We start from the raw sequence: 21,049 nt of genomic DNA on the forward strand, positions 1-21,049 counted from the left end.
AGGGCTATCATTGTGCTATAATTGTAGCTTTATCCATCAATATCTTCACCTGCCACTTCTCCCTACTCCCTGTTTCCACTGTGGCATTTTCCATATATATCAGAAAGACCAGAAAGTGAGCCTCCTATATGGCTACTGTTAATGTTGCTTTCTGATCTGACTGGTAGGAAGAGAGAGTATGGCTATTATTACCCTTATAGCATGGCTGATATACACAATACCAAAAACTCCTCCTCCTTCCCTTCCCATTTAGCAGATCCCCCTCCTAAGTAAATACACCCGCCCCCGAAAACCTCTGCCGCAGAACTAACATGACATTTGCTGCCATCATATAGTTGACTCTGCGTATGTTACAGCCATTCTCCCACACAGTCTGTCTTGTCTATTTGGACAATATTGTCTCATTATTTCCTTGTACTTCTGTCTGTAGCCATCTGTGGTCTCTTGTCTTATACATAGATTGTAAACACTTGTGGGCAATCAGTGTCTTTTTGTTCTGTGTCTGTACAGAACCTAGTACAGAGGGGATCCATGTTTCAGGCTCCCGGGCACTACAGTAATACAAATAATAAATAATAACAGTAATAATAATAATGATTTGAAATTTCCAGTTCCATGTAACTCGAGTACCCTCCGTATCAGTAAAATGCAGTTTCAACATCTTTGAGAAATGGCATTAACAAGTAATGTTTAAAACAAACATAAGTCTACTTAGGATTAGAAGGAATCTTGAAGTCAGGAAAAGATAAAATTCCAGTAAAGTCTTCCTCTTCTATAATATCCACTTTTACTCCTTCTGGATCCTTTAGATCAAAACAGAAAAAAAAAAAAGTTACAGACAGTTGAACATCACATGCTCATATGGCACATTTTAGAGGAGAGTTAGTCTTTAGTGACTTCAGTGGGAGCATGATTCATAGATTATAGATTATAGGACTGGAAGGGACCTCGAGAGGTCATCGAGTCCAGTCCCCTGCCCTCATGGCAGGACCAAATACTGCCTAGACCATCCCTAATAGACATTTATCTAACCTATTCTTAAATATCTCCAGAGACGGAGATTCCACAACCTCCCTAGGCAATTTGTTCCAGTGTTTAACCACCCTGACAGTTAGGAACTTTTTCCTAATGTCCAATTTAGACCTCCCTTGCTGCAGTTTAAACCCATTGTTTCTGGTTCTATCCTTAGAGGCTAAGGTGAACAAGTTCTCTCCCTCCTCCTTATGACACCCTTTTATATACCTGAAAACTGCTATCATGTCCCCTCTCAGTCTTCTCTTTTCCAAACTAAACAAACCCAATTCTTTCAGCCTTCCTTCGTAGGTCATGTTCTCAAGACCTTTAATCATTCTTGTTGCTCTTCTTTGGACCCTTTCCAATTTCTCCACATCTTTTTTAAAATGCGGCGCCCAGAACTGGACACAATACTCCAGCTGAGGCCTAACCAGAGCAGAGTAGAGCGGAAGAATGACTTCTCGTGTCTTGCTCACAACACACCTGTTAATGCATCCCAGAATCATGTTTGCTTTTTTTGCAACAGCATCACACTGTTGACTCATATTTAGCTTGTGGTCCACTATAACCCCTAGATCCCTTTCTGCCGTACTCCTTCCTAGACAGTCTTTTCCCATTCTGTATGTGTGAAATTGATTTTTCCTTCCTAAGTGGAGCACTTTGCATTTGTCTTTGTTAAACTTCATCCTGTTTAACTCAGACCATTTCTCCAATTTGTCCAGATCATTTTGAATTATGACCCTGTCCTCCAAAGTAGTTGCAATCCCTCCCAGTTTGGTATCATCCGCAAACTTAATAAGCGTACTTTCTATGCCAATATCTAAGTCGTTGATGAAGATATTGAACAGAGCCGGTCCCAAAACAGACCCCTGCGGTACCCCACTCGTTACGCCTTTCCAGCAGGATTGGGAACCATTAATAACAACTCTCTGAGTACGGTTATCCAGCCAGTTATGCACCCACCTTATAGTAGCCCCATCTAATTTGTATTTGCCTAGTTTATCGATAAGAATATCATGCGAGACGGATCAGGATCATTTTTTCTTCAGATTTTGTCCATTTCACAGAACAGAAAACAAACCTTTTTCTGAAACAATTCATATGCTGAAACTGCATCTTCATTTTATAGACTCTTCCACCAACATGTAAAACTCCTCAGTCTGATGCATTGAGATTTTAACTATACAAAATTAAGACCTCATTCCGAAAAACAAATGCATACAAATAATTTTACACACAAGGGTAATCTCACTGATATTAACTGGACTGCTCCCAGGCATGAATTTAATCATGTGCTTAAAAGTTTTCAGGATCATGCCCTAACTTGAAATTGAATCCTCTGATTAAATGTGTGATACAGGAGTTAAAACAGCAGTAAACTGTGAACTTGGGAATGACTAACGCACCAGAATTTGAAACTCTGGCAAAACATCTGACTTGGGCTCCAATAATTAAATTAATTTAAAAGAGATAGTTATCACATGATGCTCAATATTATCACTATTATATTACTGTGGTAATGACACTAAAGCAAATATTGAGACTATTGATTCCTTTGCATTTGAAATGAAAGAAATGGCAACACCAAAAAACAACTTATATGCAATGAAAGCTCTCCCACAAATCCTTTCCTTAGAGATAAGTGGTAAATCAGTTTTTTCCACTGAGGCTACTCTTGAGATAAGACTTACAAGCTCTGTCCAACTGTGCCAAGTCACTTTTAGGACTTCCAAAAGGTTATTAAATCGCAATAGCAGTTCCCTGACAAGCACTGTTAATTTTCTAAAATATTTGGAGATCAATCATTTTCCATACTACAGCAGAGTGGTTTACTATTTAGCTATAGTCTCTTTATGGTCTCCAAAATGCCAATATTAAATTAAATTACAACAGACTCACCACAAAAGTTAAGACAGTTTCTCTTCGGGCTGGCTTCAGTTCTTCATCCAAAGAATAAACCCTGACTTTCACTGTAAGAATTATTTATAATAAATTTTAAAAAGTTCAAATAACCTTAAGCTTCTATACATAGTTATTCCTAAAAATCTTTAGTATTAAAAGGATATTCTTGATTTGTTGCATATCTGAAACCCCCACTACAGAAATACATTGAGCCATTTATTCATGCTATCAATATAAATAGATAGATTTTGCACTGACAACTGCTTCAGATTAAATAATTAAAATCCATAATAAATTCTTTAACTTCCATGATCCCAGCATTTCATTTTTCTGTGGGAGGAGACTGCTATAAAGTCAATCTCGACAAAGATAGTAATCCAATTCATTTTTTTTCAATGAAGTATTTCTTCAATAATATTTTTGAACATATGTTCAGCAAAGATCTTTCTCTTGTCCTATGTGCCTCAGTTTACTCATGTGTTAAACACTTCATGATGTAAGGTGGAGAGCAGGACTGAAGGAAGGAATTTTGCAAGAAATAATTAGTTTATAAAGTGCTAACACACTGTAAATTATTATTTTGATGTTCAAATACACTGTCTGCTTAGATAGTAAGCAATTGGTGAAAATCCAGCAATGTGTTTGATTGTTTAAAGTAAATTTAAATCCTAATTCCTTGGCAACATAGACTAACTTTTAAAGCTTTAAGCCAAACAGAAAAAACAGGCATTACTGTACCTGACTGATCAGGAGTATAAATGGGTTTGTCTGTCTGAATAAAGAGAAATCCATTTTTATAGGTAACTGGCATTTTTTTCTCTCTTGTAAAATGTGAAGAACTAGCTTCCAGATACACATACAGGACTGAACTCGCTGATCTTGGCAAATCTTTTGGTTGAATCTGCCAGGGATTGTGGGGAGAGACAAATAAATATTGGTAAATATTAAAATAATCAATCTATGACTTCCCCCTGCATTTTTTGTTGAATAGAATATCTGAATGATAATTAGCATTCTGTTGTTAATTATTTACTAAATATGTTCATCAACACCAGCATCATGAAGGAATTTCTTCTCCATGTACACAATGTATAAATGGTCATGAGCATTACATTGGGGTTCACCTTCTTCTGAGGCACCATTTACTGGCCTTTCCAGAGGTAAAATATGTGACTAGAGGCACCAACATATAGTTACTGTATAACTCATTCAAATTCCATTTCACTCCAAGGGTGAAATCATGACCCCATCAAAGTTAATGGGAGCTTTGCCACTGACTTCAACGGGGCCTTAATTTCACCCCTAAACCAGTCAGCATGCTTTCTTAGATTGAGCACACAATTAATCAATCTTGTCCATATCCATTGTTTCTCCCTTATTTAACTTTTCCTTTTTTTCCTTTTTAAAGGCTTAGTTATTTGGATGCTTTAGTATCTCTCATACCATTAGTTCAATAAAAAATATAGAACACAACATATCTGTCTGGTCCATGGAAACAAAGAACATGTTTGGATAACTGATGTGATCATCAGCATGGTAATTAGACAATTGAGAGATATGACCATAGGCATATTAAAGCAATAAAGCAATATTCTTTTGGAGCAATGATTCCTATACTAAAACGAATTGTTTTTTTATATTAAAACTTGAACAAACATTTTTTCTTGCTGATTTTTTTATCTCCTTGTGCTCAACTGCACCAGTGGAAGAAAAGGTGTGACTACACTACAGAAAAATGTCACTTTGAAAGAACAAAAATTATATTCATACTTTGTTTTCATTTTTGGCACCTTATTCTCCACTCTATTATACCAGTTTTACACTTTCATAGCTGAGGATTTCAAAAGAATTACACTTACACAAAATGGGTGTAGCAGACTGAAGAATCAGGCCCTTTCTCTTAACAATTAAAGAAACTGGATACTCGACATAGTGGAGTCAATCCAACCTATTTTTACAGTCAAATGCAAGCATAAGAGAAAACAAGAACTGTTTTGAATACATACTGTTAAGGTTACAGAGCCTTGGAATTTGTTGGCTGGAGATAACTGAGCGTGGCCAGAAGCATAAGTAGTCCGCTTATCTGGAAAACTTTTAATAGAGATGCTGACAGGAAACGCAGCCTCATATCCAAAAGCTTGAATTACCACTTTCTCAGATGCTGAAACGCGAAAGATCTTTGGTGCTGTAATAACATATCTATAAAATTAAAAAAAAACAGACAATAGGACTGTCAGTTTCTTTTGTGCTTATTATTTTCATTTAAAATTAACTTAAAGGTATACAGCCAAAGCTGAGGGCTACAGATTTGATCTACTTCTATTTATACTGACATTTTTTATTAAAAATGTTTCCTGGATAGTAAACAAAAAAATTACAAAATAGGGATTCAACAAGAGATCCACATTTATGAAGAGTTATCATTTCCTTCAGTATGTGCCTGGTTGTGGGAAGTTCAGTATGCTTATAACGCAGCACACAGCTAGTTCTTTCTAAAAAGAAACCCCTGACACAATTCTAAAGTTCACCTCTGCTATCAAACAAAGCCCAATCCTTGTCATCAGACGATCTGGTAATTGCAGTAGATTTTATTAATTATAGACAGGAACAATGTTTGAAAGGCTGATCTCCTGCTAAACATTTTTTTTAAATGCAAATTATTTTTTGTGATAGAGGTTCCTTCAGCGCTTTTGAAAAAGTAGATTGTATACGTGTCAGACAAAACTATTCTGATTAGAACTCTCTTTGTTTCAAGTCAATATGCATTGAGATATTTAAAATAACCTGGTAAAATAATCAGTGCAAAAAAACCTCAAACAAACCCCAGTCCTAGCCTGTGAAAACTTACACACGATTAACTTTACTATTTTGAGTACTCCTGTTGAAATCAACAAAACATACTTGAACGTGTACATAAATGTTTGCAGAATCAGTACCTAAATTCATACAGTTCTTTTTAAATTGGAATGGCTAGCATTCCAGAGCAGCACATACTGCATTCAGTATACGTAAGCACAGTAAGTCTGTTTATTGAGAATACTTCTGAAATTTGTTGAACAAATATTCTATGCATGTGCAGTAGTCATCTCCTTTGTTTTAAATATCAAAACCATCATCAAGGCTACCATCATCAAGCAGTATTTCCAGAAAACAGACCGTGTTTTACTTACGTTTGCTCCTGACTCAAACTTCTTCCAGAAAAAGCTAAAATACAAATGAAGCTTAAAGTATTCATGATTGGCACAAGTACGAAACCAAAGACACTAGTGAAACTTTGGTGAAAGGGTATTTGGCTTCTGCTTCACTCAAGTATATTTGTGTTATCTGTATTTATCTAAAGATTAATCATTAACATCAGATCTCTGAAAATGCTGCTTTAACAAAAATCACACCTCAGATTAACCTCATTAGCTATTGATACTGCCACTGCACATAACCTGTGAAAATTACAGATGCAGGCATTATTATACTGACACATGAAGAGAAGGGAATTACCTTACAAGTGAAGAACCAATCCTGACAGGGCCAACTGAATCAGGGTGGATGTGGTCCACTCCCAATAATTCATAAGGAGGTGTCAATACCAAGAGAGGGAAAATTGCTTTTGTAGTGAGCCAGCCACTCACAGTCCCTATTCAAGCCCAAATTAATGGTGTTAAATTTGCAAATGAATTGTAGCTCTGCAGTTTTTCTTTGAAATCTGTTTCTGAAGTTTTTTCGTTGAAGTATGGGTACTTTTAAATCTGTTATAGAATGTCCAGGGAGACTGAAGTGTAATTTTCACTCCATGCATCTGAAGAAGTGGGTTTTTACCCACGAAAGCTTATGCCCAAATAAATCTGTTAGTCTTTAAGGTGCCACCGGACTCCTCATTGTTTTTGCATATTCTGGTTCAAACTGGATTCTGTAGAGACCAACAGACAAAGAAAGGACTTTGGGATAAATGGCCTAAGTTTAAACTGCCTCAGGGCCTTCTTTCTGATCCAGCAAATGGACAGGACCTTCTGTCCAAGAGGAGGGACCCAATCCTTAGGGAAGGGTTGGAAGGACTGATACCAATCAGAGCCCTTGCTACAGATGGGAAGGTGGGGTGTTCTCTGGTAAGCTTAATAACTTGTGTGCAGGGTTTTTTGTTTTTAATCTTTTTACCTAAAGAATAAATGTGCTTGCTTAGAAAATCTGCAGCCTAAAACTGTAGGTAGTTACTCTCTCATAGAAAGAGCATATGAGAGATGCTGACATATTTAGGCACTCTGTCTTGCTGGGGTTAGCTGTGAGCTGTGCAGCCTGGAAAAAACACGGTGGGAAGGGAAAGAGATGCATGTCCCCCCAAAGAGATGTGATAGCTGAGAAGCCGGGAGCCTTGCTGGACCACAAGGGGAAAAATGCAGGTGCAGTTGCTTCTAGAAAAAACAAGAAAATATCCCTTTTACATTTTTCTATGACTTGTGCGTGTAATGGACTTTCTACAAATCTAGAAGAATACCCAATGGTATATCAGATAGAACTTTATGAAGAAAAAGGATATACCTATCAGGCACTGCTGTGGGCATGAGAGGTTCTTTGAAGTGTATCTTTCAACCCATTATGTATGAGCTCACCAGGTGTTCAGGCCCTAAACTATGCTGGACCACCCCACTGAAATATTGTCTCGCTCACAGCATTTTGTGAGGCTCTGGTGTCTCTCATGTTTCCTATTCAGTATGTCAAGCTGCAAGAATTGTGGGACAACAATAAAATAGTTTCAGAGAGATGCTCCCCCCCCCCACTGCACAGAAGTCTCAGGGTTAGGGTGACCAGATGTCCTAATTTTATAGGGACAGTCCTGATATTTGGGGATTTTTCTTATATAGGCACCTATTAGCCCCCACCCCGGCCCGATTTTTCACTTTCTTTCTGGTCACCCTACACGGGGTAGATAAAAGACCCTTCAAAACTAAGTATTCCAACAATCTATGTATATAATAAAAACAGTAAGGCATGTATCTATGCCAACAATCCCAGACCATTGTGATATTAAAAGTAACTCAACCAATCATCATCCTTACTCTACAGCTAATTTGCATTCAATAATTTCTTTGGCTGTAATGAGTTCATGATATAAGGAGACTGTATAGATGATCGTTTACTTGCCCAACTGCATGGTTCTTCAAAGGTTAATTTGCCACCTGTACAACTCAACATAAAATCCCACAGCACAACCCCGCAGGCACAGGTCAACACAACTATCCACACAATACCACTACTATCACACAGAATAAACCCAAAACACATATCAGAGGGGTAGCCGTGTTAGTCTGAATCTGTAAAAAGCAACAGAGGGTCCTGTGGCACCTTTGAGACTAACAGAAGTATTGGGAGCATAAGCTTTCGTGGGTAAGAACCTCACTTCTTCAGATGCAAGTCTCCCAACACTTCTGTTAGTCTCAAAGGTGCCACAGGACCCAAAACACATAGCCACTCACCAGAGCACATACCCCTCCTTCATCAGCTTCACAAAACAATACAAATCTCCCATCACAATCCCCTGCTAGAACAACACAAATCTCTCAGAACAACTCCACACATACAAATCAACACAACCACCCACAGCAGGACCAACACACACAATAATCCCTCACTGCATTACACACATCTCATTCACCACTTGCACAAATCAAAACATGTCTCCCAGCACAACACATGCGCTCCCACACCCTTGCTCATACTTACTATAAAATCATAAATTTGACCCGTGGCTTTGCTGCTCATCATTAATATCCCATAAACATGGATACAGCTTGCAGCTGTGTATCCACGCTGGTAGCTATTTTAACCAGTTATGATTTCTGTAGTGAGGCTGGCAGGTCACTCAAAAATCATACACCTGCCCCTCACTCCCCTCCAAGATTGGGTGATCAATAGGGAAATCTAGGAAAACAGAGACACACTGTTATGAAACGGATGGCATCTGCAGAAGCTGCTGTAGACTTGTAGATGACATAAAATACTAGGTACCAGGGATGTGGTCAACATACAGTTTAATTCAGTAATAACTCATTTTATGAATAAGCAATACCATTCAGTTTTAATTTCTAATAATCACTCTGACATGATTCCACCCTAGACATTTTACCAAATTTCCAAGTACAAAAGGCAAAATACAGTTGTTATTTGAAATATCCTCACCGGTCAGTGATGGGATTCTAGATGGGAGAGTTCTGAGTTATTAGCGAGAATTCTTTCCCAGGTATCTGGATGTTGGGTCTTGCCAAAATGCTCAGGTCTAACTGACTGCCACATTTGGGGTTGGGAAAGAGTTTTTCCACCAGGTCAGATTGGCAGAGACCCTGTAGGGGTTTGCCTTCCTCTACAGCATGGGTCACTTGCAGGTTAAAACTAGTGTAAATGGTGGATTCTCTGTAACATCAAGACTTTAAATCATGATTAGAGGACTTCAATAACTCAGCCAGAGGCATGGGCGGCAGGTATAATAGGCTCCGACTCCCCCCAGCACTGCTACGGCACCCCTGGTTGCAGGGTTTGGCAGCGAAGTTTTTGCTTTATTATGCCCCATGCAGATTCCAGGGCAGTGGAGGAGGCACATACCACCTCCTCAGTCCCCCCGGAACCTGAATGGGGCATATCAAAAAGCATCTTTTACAGACACTTTTCCCCTGGGCAATGGGCGGTTTGGGTCTGGGGAGGGGAGGCATGGCACGGCTGCAGCCAGTGCCAGGCTCCTCCAGGCAGGGGGAGGCTTGGCTTAGGGCTTTGGCCAGGGGGGGCTTGTGGCTCCGGCCATGGGCAGAAGGGGCCGAGCTGGTGGCTAGCGTCTCCAGAGTGGGGCTCCACCCACCGCCCATGGCCAGATGTTATGGGTCTAAGAGTGGGAGGGCAGGGTTCTGTGGCCTGCAATGTGCAGGAGGTCACACTAGACAATCATGATTGTCCCTTCTGGCCTTAAAGTCTATAAATCTAAGTTCTAAAGGTGACATACATCTAAAGTTTCTAAACTAAGCATGAGGGAGAAAGATACTTATTCTAAATGGTTAAGAACATAACGGCCATACTGGGTCAGACCAAAGGTCCATTCAGCCCAGTATCTTGTCTACCGACAGTGGCCAATGCCAGGTGCCCCAGAGGGAGTGAATCTAACAGGTAATGATCAAGTGATCTCTCTCTCCTGCCATCCAGTTCTACCCTCTGACAAACAGAGGCTAGGGACACCATTCCTTATCCATCCTGACTAATAGCCATTAATGGACTTAACCTCCATGAATTTATCTAGTTCTCTTTTAAACCCTGCTATAGTCCTAGCCTTCACAACCTCCTCAGGCAAGGAGTTCCATAGGTTGACTGTGCGCTGTGTGAAGAAGAACTTCCTTTTGTTTTAAACCTGTTGCCCATTAATTTCATTTGGTGGCCCCTAGTTCTTATATTATGGGAACAAGTAAATAATTTTTCCTTATTCACTTTCTCAACACCACTCATGATTTTATATACCTCTATCATATCCCCCCTTAGTCTCCTCTTTTCCAAGCTGAAAAGTCGTAGCCTCTTTAATCTCTCCTCATATGGGACCCGTTCCAAACCCCTAATCATTTTAGTTGCCTTTTTCTGAACTTTTTCTAATGCCAGTATATCTTTTTTGAGATGAGAAGACCACATCTGTATGCAGTATTCAAGATGCAGGCGTACCATGGATTTATATAAGGGCAATAAGATATTCTCCATCTTATTCTCGATCCCTTTTTAAATGATTCCTAACATCCTGTTTGCTTTTGTGACTGCCACTGCACACTGCGTGGACATCTTCAGAGAACTATCCACGATGGCTCCAAGATCTCTTTCCTGATTAGTTGTAGCTAAATTAGCCCCCATCATATTGTATGTATAGTTGGGATTATTTTTTCCAATGTGCATTACTTTACATTTATCCACATTAAATTTCATTTGCCATTTTGTGGTTCAATCACTTAGTTTTGTGAGATCTTTTTGAAGTTCTTCACAGTTTGCTTTGGTCTTAACTATCTTAAGCAGTTTAGTATTGTCTGCAAACTTTGCCACCTCACTGTTTACCCCTTTCTCCAGATCATTTATTAATAAGTTGAATAGGATTTGTCCTAAGACTGACCCTTGGGGAACACCACTAGTTACCCCTCTCCATTCTGAAAATTTACCATTTATTCCTACCCTTTGTTCCCTGTCTTTTAACCAGTTCTCAATCCATGAAAGGATATTCCCTCTCATCCCATGACAACTTAATTTATGTAAGAGCTTTTGGTGAGGGACCTTGTCAAAGGGTTTCTGGAAATCTAAGTACACTATGTCCATTGGATCCCCCTTGTCCACATGTTTGTTGACCCCTTCAAAGAACTCTAATAAATTAGTAAGATATGATTTCCCTTTACAGAAACCATGTTGACTTTTGCCCAACAAGTTATGTTCTTCTGTGTGTCTGACAATTTTATTCTTTACTATTGTTTCAACTAATTTGCCCGGTACTGACGTTAGACTTACTGGTCTGTAATTGCCGGGATCACCTCTAGAGCCCTTTTTAAATATTGGCATTACATTAGCTATCTTCCAGGCATTGGGTACAGAAGCTGATTTAAAGGACAGGTTACAAACCATAGCTATTAGTTCCGCAATGGTTGTGGTGAAGACAGAACCTTTACTTGCCAGTCCATCTGTGTGCAATACTTGAGCAAACAAGTCTATAAAATAGTCAAACTAGATAAAAGTTGTGCAAGGTTTTGCAAGTTTAAACAAATACTGTAGCCAGTATTTACGGGAAAAGATGTTTACAATAGGTATCTCTGATCAGTATAACACGAAATTATAAAAAGTATAACAAGCTACAATTACATTTGCCACAACAAGAGTAACTCTAATAATGCTCTTGGGAGGTAACCATTAACTGGAGATAATATTTAGAAGTTATGATGTTTTCAATTATTATACAAAAATAAAGCTCATATTACTTATTATTAAGAACACCAAGCTATGATGGTCCATACAATAAATTTCCATGGGTAGATAAACAAACAATAAAAAACACTGATGAACAAAATTTTACAGGTCTGTCTTTTAATACTTAAATCTTTCAAGTAAACTGTTTTTAAATCTAAGGTAAAATCTGACGATACTCCTTTCCCCTAATTTTTTTTCTGATTTTGTGTCAATGCTTGCTGTAAACGGAATCAAAAACAAGCCTATCTGATTTTGAAACTAATGCAAAAAAGTTATGTAGATTATTTTAAATACTGCTATAAACAAGGTCGCAATTTAGGGCCAGATACTGCAATTTGCTCTGCACAGGTAGAACCTTGCATGCATAGCCTCAGTGACTTCAGGATAGCGGTGCAGATCTCAATAAATTGCAGAATATATCCTTGGTTACTTGCTTTTCTAAAGTAATTTTAAAAGCCATGGAAGTAAAACATTTTTTTATCCAAGTAGCAGGAGATGACAGGATACTGATAAAGTACAAATATGTATAAAATCTCACTCATTAGAGGTACACTTTTTTCATTTTGGTTAACTTGGAGACTAGAGAAAGTGCTCAATTTTTCTCATGATGAATTATGTTACATATTTCAAGGTGCTTTTTCAAATCACCCACACTACAAAAAGCATCCACCTCCAACTTTACAATGCTATACTCAAATGTAACATATTAAGTATGGAAAAAATTACTTATTACAGAAAGCAACAATTTAAAATCACTTCACATTGTCAGCTAGACAATTGTTGTGAATTATTCTGGTAAAACAATTCAAAGACATTTCCCTTTTTAAAGCCAATACCTACACTCACCCTACTCCCATAACTAATGCCGCTGATTTACTTCAGTAAGAGTACTCATGCAAGTAAGGTGAGTAGGCTATGACCCTCAAGGCCTAATTTTCAAAGATGCTGAGCAGTTGCATTTCCCATTGACTTCAGTTGGAGTTATGGATGCCTGTCACCTCTAAAAGTCAGGCCCAATGGTCCCACAATCCTGCAATGAATTCTGCAAGCATTTGGAAAAAAGTTTTTTTGCCTCCATTGTTGCAGAGAAAATCTTTAAAACATGAACTGAGTGTACCCTAGAGTCTCAGAAACTAGAAGGCTAAGAATACAAGATTACTCCTGAGGGCATTCTGCATCAAAAAAGTAAAAATTGTGCGTGCAATACTTTAAAATTCTGCAAATTTTGTCAAATAAATGTGGAGGCTCCAGTATGGCATTAGGGAGCAAAGGCCACTGGCTGCACAGAGGTGGGAGATTACTGTGCAGCTCCCACCCCCTGGGACAAGTACTCAGTGGTGAGGCTGCACCCAACCCTGACATAGCATAAGGACCGGGCGTGCCCCAGAAACAACCCAGGGCCCTATCCCTCTGCGCCAAGTGCACCAGCTGTGGGCAGGCAGGCAGGCTCAGCAAGACAGGATCCAAGTGTGAGGGACCCAGGTGTGGGTTGAGAGGGTTCTGTGTGGGGCAATCTGGGTGCAGGCAACTTAATGTGGGATCCAGGTGTGGGGGGGAATATGGATGCACAGGAGCTTGTTGGGGCGGGGGGGGTTCTGGGTGCAATGGTAATGGGACTTTGCAGGGGGTCCAGGTGAAGGTGGTTGGGGCTAAGCAGGGAGGTCTGCGTGTGCATGGGGGATAGAGCTCACCAGGGAGGTCTGGGTGTGGGGGCATCAGTGGGGCCATCCAGATGCTGAGGGAGCGGGGCTCAGTGGGGTGGGGAACCAGCTGCAGCTGGTTGGGGTCGGGATCCGGGTGTGAGTGGCTCATCAGGGTGGTCCAGATGAAGGGGGAACGGGGCTCATTGGGGGGGTTCTGACTGTGGGGGAGTGAGGCTTGGTGAGGTATGAGAGGGTCTGGATGCACAGGGGTTAGGTAGATGGGGAGCAACTCCCTGTACAGGTATCCCTCCCCCTGCAGCTGAGGAGCGATGGGTGCAGGAAATGAGTGGGGGCAAGGGGGTTGCAGAGCTTCCTGCAGCTGGGGGAGAAATGTGGGGGTGGGTCTGACCCAGTCCCGGATGCCATGCAGGGTAAGAGGAAGTCCCATACTCCCTAGTTGAGCCAGGATTAACAGCTGATCCTGGTGCAGGGTAGGAGCCACCTGCCAGGTCTTCCCCAGTCCCACCCCTCTGCCCCACAGTGATTTACCTCTCTACTGGCTGCCCTGTGCACCTAAAAAATACTGTGGGGTGGGGGGGATCACATGACTGCTCTTGCAGCTTCCCTTTTCTCCCCCCCTCAAAAAGTCATTTTTCTGTGGGGAAGCACAGAAATCTTCTGGGGGACATAAATTCTTCACATGTGCAATGGCACAGAATTCCCCCAGGAGTACAAGATGTATTATTTTTGAAAGGCCTCATGATCATAGCCTGTTTTTGAATGACATGGGTTGGCAATGCCTGCAGTCACCGTACACATGCATCCACCTCTGGGGAGGGCCTCAACAACCCTGCTCAGGACACAGTTGGGAGGGGAAATGTTGGCCAAGCCGTGGGTGACACCTGCCATTTCAAAAGCCAAACGTAGGAATAACTCAGCATAAGTTGGGGCCCCACCCCGCAGAGATGCACTCGAGCCACGAGCTGCCATTGCTGCGTCTGCCCTCAGCAGGGTGACGATGGTGCCTTACTCCCAGGCCCCGAGCCGTGGTCCTAGCTCCGCACTCGCGGCTCCCAGCGCCCGGCGGAGATCAAACCTCCAGCAACTCCGCCGCGTTAAGGTGGCCGGGCTCGCCCCGCCACGGCCGGAAATCAATGCGGCGCTCCCCCGCCCCGCGGGACAGAGGGGGCGGGAGCGCCGCACCCTGGCCAGCCCTAGCCACAGGCCAAGCGGCCCCCCGCCGGCCCAGCTCCTCCGCAGCGCGCCCGGGCGCCGGAGCAGACAGGGCCTTGGGAGACGAGGCCTCCTGACGCACCCAGGCAGGGGCCGCTCAGTTGGCCTGCGTCGGCCCAGGCAGGGTGACAGGCCGGGCCGGACACCGGGGTCCCACACAGAGCGGGGAGCCGCCTCAGTGAGAGCCGCTGGTGTGGGGTCACTAAGCCCCGCCCCCTCCCTGGAGGGCCCGCCCCCCTGAGGCAGGGCCTGGCGCTGAGGGGTTGCCGCGCTACGCCATGATGGAAGGGGGCGGCTGTGGCCGTTAGGAAGGGGCGTGGCCACGACGGGCACCGCCCTTTTCCCGTTAGCACCAAACCGAAATGGCGATGGCTCGACTTCCAGCGCCGGGCTCTTAAAGGAGCCGCTGCACCGTAAGTCTCGCGCCGGGGGCCGTAGCCGTCGTAGTGTCCGGCGGGGAGGCGGGAGGCCGGTTTGTCCACAAGAGGGCTCCAGGTTTGCCCAGGCCCAGAACGCCGGGGAAAGAGCAGGCGGCGGCGGCGGCGAGGCGTTACCATGTCAACCCAGGTAATCAAAGCGGAGCCGTGGGGAACTACCTGGGGCGGGGACCTGGATCCCCAATCTCTGAGACAAGACCGACCCCCAGCGCCTCAGGTGAGAGGGGCCCGACCCCCCCCATCCCTCCCTCTCCCACCAGCGCCTCAGGTGATTGGGGACTGACCCCCCCCATGTCCTGCTTGGGTCTCAGAGCCACAGGAAGGGGTGCTGGTGCATGAAGTGAGTCAGTCAGAGGGTAGCAGAATTGACGTGCACTTGTCATGTCACAGTGCCCTGCGAAGTGTCATTTCTGGGAATTGTTTACTGTGAAGTTGTGTTGTGGAGAACTGATTGCTGCCAGGATGCAGCAGGGTGCAGATTCTGAAGTCCTGGTGATGGGTGTGGAGTTACATTGATGTTGTTTTAGAGTGGTGACATGTGGATGTGCAATGTAAAAAAAATCACTATGTCATGTTAGTTCATAAATTCCCCCATTCCTCTGGTCTCTGTCTATGAAGAACGAGTTTCTGGCTTTTTTGGAGCCTTGAGGTGGACCAGAAGAATGACATTTATAAAATCATGGCCATTGTCATCCCCTTTTGAATGAAGACGTCTCCAAAGCTTTGTGCCACGAGAGTGATTACATTGTATCATGCAAGAAAAACCCATAATAAAGACCATTAGCCTTCAAAAGGCAGATGCTCTCATCTTGGCTTTATACAGAGTAGACCAAAATATGCTTTTGCCTCCTGGCTTGATTTTGTAAAATCAAGTGATTTTGTAAAATTCCACAGTGAGGATGTGGGTTTATGGGCTTCCACGAACAGAAAGAATACATAGAACCTTTAGTTAATGAGTAGAGTTAACCTAGAGTAAGTATATTTTATTATGCAAGGCATTTTATTTAGGTACCAGATAATCAAATGCTTTCAGACTATCATGAATATTAACTGCATTGGCTTGCAATCTACTTCCAGATGCGTTAAAGTCAGCGGAAGTAGAAGTAGTTGAAATAGTGTGTGTTTAGTGGAGGGTCTCCAGTTGAGGAATTTCCTCTTCCTGCATTGTGGTTCATCAGGGCCCAACTTTACTAACTATTAGAGAATGAGATAAGAAGCATCTTTTTCTCAAGGATCGTTGCTGAAGACGTTTTTCTTAGGTTTTGATGGCAGAGAGGGGATTTTTTTTTTTTTTTTTTTTTTTTTAACTCTTTATTGTGTGCCATCTAATGGCACTTTTGGAATGTATATCAAACACATAGATACCAAAACAATGTGTGCACAAACATCATTAAAAAAAAACAATATACACTACTTCAGTTTACATCTAAACAATTTCAGTAAGATTTATGCACATGTACAGTCTATGACAATCTTGAATATATACTTTTAGTCTTACAGATTTTTGCCAGATGACTGACTGCATTCTGCGCAATGAAGAAAGGGTCACTACAAAGAACATCACCTAGAAAAAGACAGATATCACCCTCTCGTACACCTAGTCCAATGTCGACTGTCACTTCAAGTACCAGGTCACCATCTCCTCTTAGCAGGCAGGGCACACCTGCTACTTACAAAACAAGGGGACAGAGGTATCAACAGCTTGATGTTACAGTAGAGAGTGATGTAGGAGCTTCTTTTGAATATCAGATTGACAAAGGTATTGTGTAAATAACAAAAATCAACCCTGCATGCATTTTAATATTGGCAGAATAAAATTTGCTACATGTCCATCTATTATGAGGTGTATTAAAGGGTCATTGTCACATATTTTAGACCCCATATGTAACCTGCCCTATAATAAATTGTCTTAAATTCCTTGTGCATCATCCAGATTCCAAATATCGACATTACATATTTCTGTTTTTAAACCCCTGAAAACTGTTTTATACAGAGCACACACCCTCAGGCAGCAGAGAGGGCATAAATTAACTAATCGCCCCTAATCCTAGACCTGTGAGTTATCATCAGTGAAAGGTGATGTACAAATATGACAGTAAACAAAACATCTTTGTTAGTTTCAAATTCAACTGGAAATCAAACAGCTGGAGAAAATCAGTATTTACTACATAGAAAAGATTAAATTAAAGGGCACCTGATATATTAAAATACACCTCTACCTCAATATAACGCTGTCCTCGGGAGCCAAAAAATCTTACCGCATTATAGGTGAAACCGCGTTATATTGAACTTGCTTTAATCCACCGGAGTGCGCAGGCCTGCCCCCCCGGAGCACTGCTTTACCTCATTATATCTGAATTTGTGTTATATCGGGTCGCATTATATCGGGGTAGAGGTGTGCATATGTAATAAGTCAGTAAAACATTTTCACATTATATATAACATTAATATTTCAGCTGAAAGATTAGATGAAAAAAGATTTGGATTAATATTTATTTTGCTCCATAAATTTGCTTGGTGCTTCCTTATGATTTGTATTAAAGTAGCAATTAGTAACCAGGGCCTGTTGTGATAGGCACTATACCAATACACCACTACCCCTATGTAACGCCACCCGATATAACACAAATTCGGATATAACGCGGTAAAGCAGTGCTCCGCGGGGGAAGGGCTGCGCACTCTGGTGGATCAAAGCAAGTTCGATATAATGTGGTTTCATCTATAACGCGGTAAGATTTTTTGGCTCCTGAGGACAGCGTTATATCAAGGTAGAGGTGTATATAACAAAGAGACAATCCTTGCCCTGAAGAGCTACAGGAATAAAAGACACATGATCCATGCCCCCAGATTTTATAATCCAAACAGGAATTGATGATGATGGGAAAGGTGAGGGAACCTAGAAATCTCACTTAATCAAGCTCTTGGCATACAAGGATCGGGGCACTCTGATAACAACTGGCACTAGAAACTGTACCGGGGTAGCAAAATGAGGCCCTGGCTCCTTTCATCCTCCTGCACTAGACAGTGGAGGTGGACTGGCACAGGGATAATGCACACTGCATCTTGTTAGAGGATTTCCCAGATGCCCCTCCTCAACACTCCCAGAGGCATTGTACTTTTCTCAGGCACAATGCTTCTTGGAGCTGCTGTCAGTGTGTATCTCCTTCTCAGCCTCTATGCAGGTTTCCCTTGTTTTGTTGTTCTAACTAAGCAAAAGCATTACACATTTTTTCTTTCAGTGCTAATCGAATCACACTTTTTCTGTTGTTGTTTGCAGATGAAGACTCTATTAGTCCAGGAGTTAGATACATTACAGAATCTCTTATTAAAAAGCTGTCCAAACAAGAAAATTTGACATATGTAAACTCACTGAATCTTTCTCTTGCTAAGGATGGGGGCAAGAAATTTAAGGTGGGTTATTGTATGCAATTTCTTATTAACTATAATTCACAATAGTATTAAAGTTCAGTAATATTTTAAAACATTGGAAATAATGGTTAGGAAAACACTAAGTAGATGAGAAGAGCCAGAGTCTACCTCTCTGGGCCCACTTCTGCAACTGCTACTTATGAAAGTAAGACTTACAGAATCAAGCCTCATCACTGTACAAATTACCATTGACATCAATGAGTTTCACATATGGAACAAAGCTAAACTATGGCTATATGTTTGTGTAATTTCTCAACTTCTGGGTACTGGTGCCACTTTTGAATTTTTTTTTTTTATTTTAATTTTTTGTGTGGAAAGTAGTCCTTTCTGTAGATGAGGCTGGTCTACTGCAGGGCTAGTAGCATCTGTAGTTTTCCACTCTTTTGCAGTATGGAAAGCTGCAGATGTGTTCAGTTGGTCCCGGGGCAGAATTTCAGAGCTCACATTCGCAATTCTATGGTAAAGGGCATAATAATGATTTTATGAAGACATGATTCTTAAAAACATAAACCTGCTGTTCTGAATGCAAATATATGTACCATCTTGTATTAACAAATTACTACATATAATTTGTTTTTTAGTATATAGAAAACTTGGAAAAGTGCTCTAAATTAGAGGTATTAAATCTCAGTAACAATCAAATAGAGAAGATTGAGAAGTTGGATAAACAGTTAAAGCTACACGAACTCAATTTGTCCTACAATAAAATCAGGTAAGCAGACACTGTTTCTGGTGTGGGTGGAGAATGTTACTTATTTTTAAAAATTTAAGTTGTTCAGATTCTATGGTCAGGAGTGTGGTATAAAAGTTAGTTAGATATATTTAAAATATTTCATGCATTAATATTACAAAATGTTCTTGCAGTTTGTTATATAAAAATGGAAAAGATTCACCTTCAGAAAAGAGAACTGAAGATTAAACTGAAAGGGCCTGCTCATGCAGTCAGTGCACTCGTTAAACTCCTATTCTATTTGCCACAAAAGGGCAGCTTTCAATGTCTTGGGAGGAAGTTACTCTATTGAAAAAATGCTGAGGGGACAGTGGATGGGATGAAAGAGCAACTTCTCCATGCTCCCCTTAGTTTTAACACTGGTAAAGGAGGCTTATTAATTCCTTCTAGTGGAGGCTTGCTTTGCAAGTGCAGTAACCACAATAGCAGTAAAGAGGTTAATAAAGGAAGTGTGCAAAAGACTGACTAAATAGTATTTCTACATACTGCAGTGATGCAACTTCCTCTCTCAACAGGGTTAGAAAACAAAATCAATTAATGCCACAATAGTAAAGTGATATATACCCATAAGATTACATTCCATTTTTGCTTGATTACAATATACATAGCTTAAATGACACCTTGGTGATGACTTGCTTTGCACTGTTACTATGTATTTGAAACATATATTGCAGAATTAAGGTTACTTACAAAAATGATTGTTTGGGCTATTGAGGCACTTCTCTATTGGTGGCCATTCCTAAACATATGGTAGTCAACAGAATAGGCACTGCAATAGTAACCAGTGTAGGTAATCAACGGCAATGATGTGACGGCATACATTTTTCTTTTATGTCTACGGCACCATGAAAAACAAAACCTCTTGTATGTTCTACCTATTTGAAGTTGTTCAGTATCTTCATAAAAATGCATTCGTCACACCATAATGTCTTCAGGTAGTGCAGACAGCCAACTTGCTATGTTCCCAAAATAAGTATGGAAGATATTTGTATTTATACTATTCAAAACCAGGTGAAAGGTACATTAGTGTCATCTCATCTTACACATTTTGTATGATCACTTAAACACCAAATATTACACAAATTATGCAAAGAGTCAAATATAAAATTTACCAGAAATGAATGTGTATTGCAAACCATTCCACCCCTCGTGCAGCATGATTGGTTAATGTAAAGGGATAACAGCAGTGTCCGTAAAGCACCACTATGTATGGCAGGTACTGTTGGGCCTCTTCTTCCTCTCTTACTTTTGTTGATAAGAAAAGCCTTTTTTAGTGTCTTTTTACATCACATACATACTTGGATTTGCAAAATATAGAAATGCTTTCTGACCACGATTCTGACATGAAAGTGAAACTCAACTGCCATTTTTTCCACAGTGATGTGTACTGAGGTCAATTGATAAGTACTTGCGAGCAATGGTCATTTAGTTATATATCTTCTAAAGTTGCTCTCTTTCCAAAAGAGAAACATTCTATTGATATTTTTTTCTTTATACTGTACATATTCCACATTTGAGAGGCGACAGACCAGTCACACCTTTATAATCAAAATTATCGTGTCTGTTTTTTTGCCTCTGCTTGATTCATGTTTCCTAGGGCTGATTTCTAAAATGTGAGAGAGGGGAAAATGAATTTATTAAAATGAATTATTTTAATTATAGTGTTAAAATAAGGAGATGTAAGATACTTAATGCATATTACAGAG

At 40.9% G+C, this 21,049-nt stretch overlaps 2 protein-coding genes across 9 annotated transcripts in view; one reads left to right on the forward strand and one right to left on the reverse strand.

The window, feature by feature from the left end:
• Positions 1-14,912, reverse strand: part of C5 (complement C5) — a 60,715-nt gene extending 45,803 nt beyond the window's left edge. The window contains exons 1-6 of one of the 2 annotated variants that reach the window (XM_034793434.1): positions 14,471-14,912; positions 8,629-8,826; positions 4,923-5,115; positions 3,655-3,817; positions 2,914-2,984; positions 712-803 (exon numbers count right to left, since the gene is read on the reverse strand). In XM_034793434.1, the coding sequence (XP_034649325.1) occupies positions 712-803; positions 2,914-2,984; positions 3,655-3,727 (236 nt within the window). In that variant the 5' untranslated portion in view covers positions 3,728-3,817; positions 4,923-5,115; positions 8,629-8,826; positions 14,471-14,912. Of the gene's footprint in view, positions 1-711; positions 804-2,913; positions 2,985-3,654; positions 3,818-4,922; positions 5,116-6,086; positions 6,237-8,628; positions 8,827-14,470 lie in introns of those variants that run through there. The other variant, XM_034793433.1, reaches the window with a different exon arrangement.
• A 159-nt stretch (positions 14,913-15,071) lies between these two features.
• CNTRL (centriolin) overlaps positions 15,072-21,049 on the forward strand; it is a 60,561-nt gene continuing 54,583 nt past the window's right edge. For 4 of the 7 annotated variants that reach the window (XM_034793659.1, XM_034793660.1, XM_034793661.1 and 1 more), the window contains exons 1-4: positions 15,088-15,314; positions 16,677-16,943; positions 18,462-18,595; positions 19,195-19,325. In XM_034793659.1, coding sequence (XP_034649550.1) covers positions 16,718-16,943; positions 18,462-18,595; positions 19,195-19,325 — 491 coding nt within the window. In that variant the 5' untranslated portion in view covers positions 15,088-15,314; positions 16,677-16,717. Of the gene's footprint in view, positions 15,315-16,676; positions 16,944-18,461; positions 18,596-19,194; positions 19,326-21,049 lie in introns of those variants that run through there. The other 3 variants (XM_034793658.1, XM_034793664.1, XM_034793662.1) reach the window with 3 other exon arrangements.

Source organism: Trachemys scripta, chromosome 17 (assembly GCF_013100865.1).
Source record: "Trachemys scripta elegans isolate TJP31775 chromosome 17, CAS_Tse_1.0, whole genome shotgun sequence".
Classification (NCBI taxonomy): Eukaryota; Metazoa; Chordata; order Testudines; family Emydidae; genus Trachemys; species Trachemys scripta.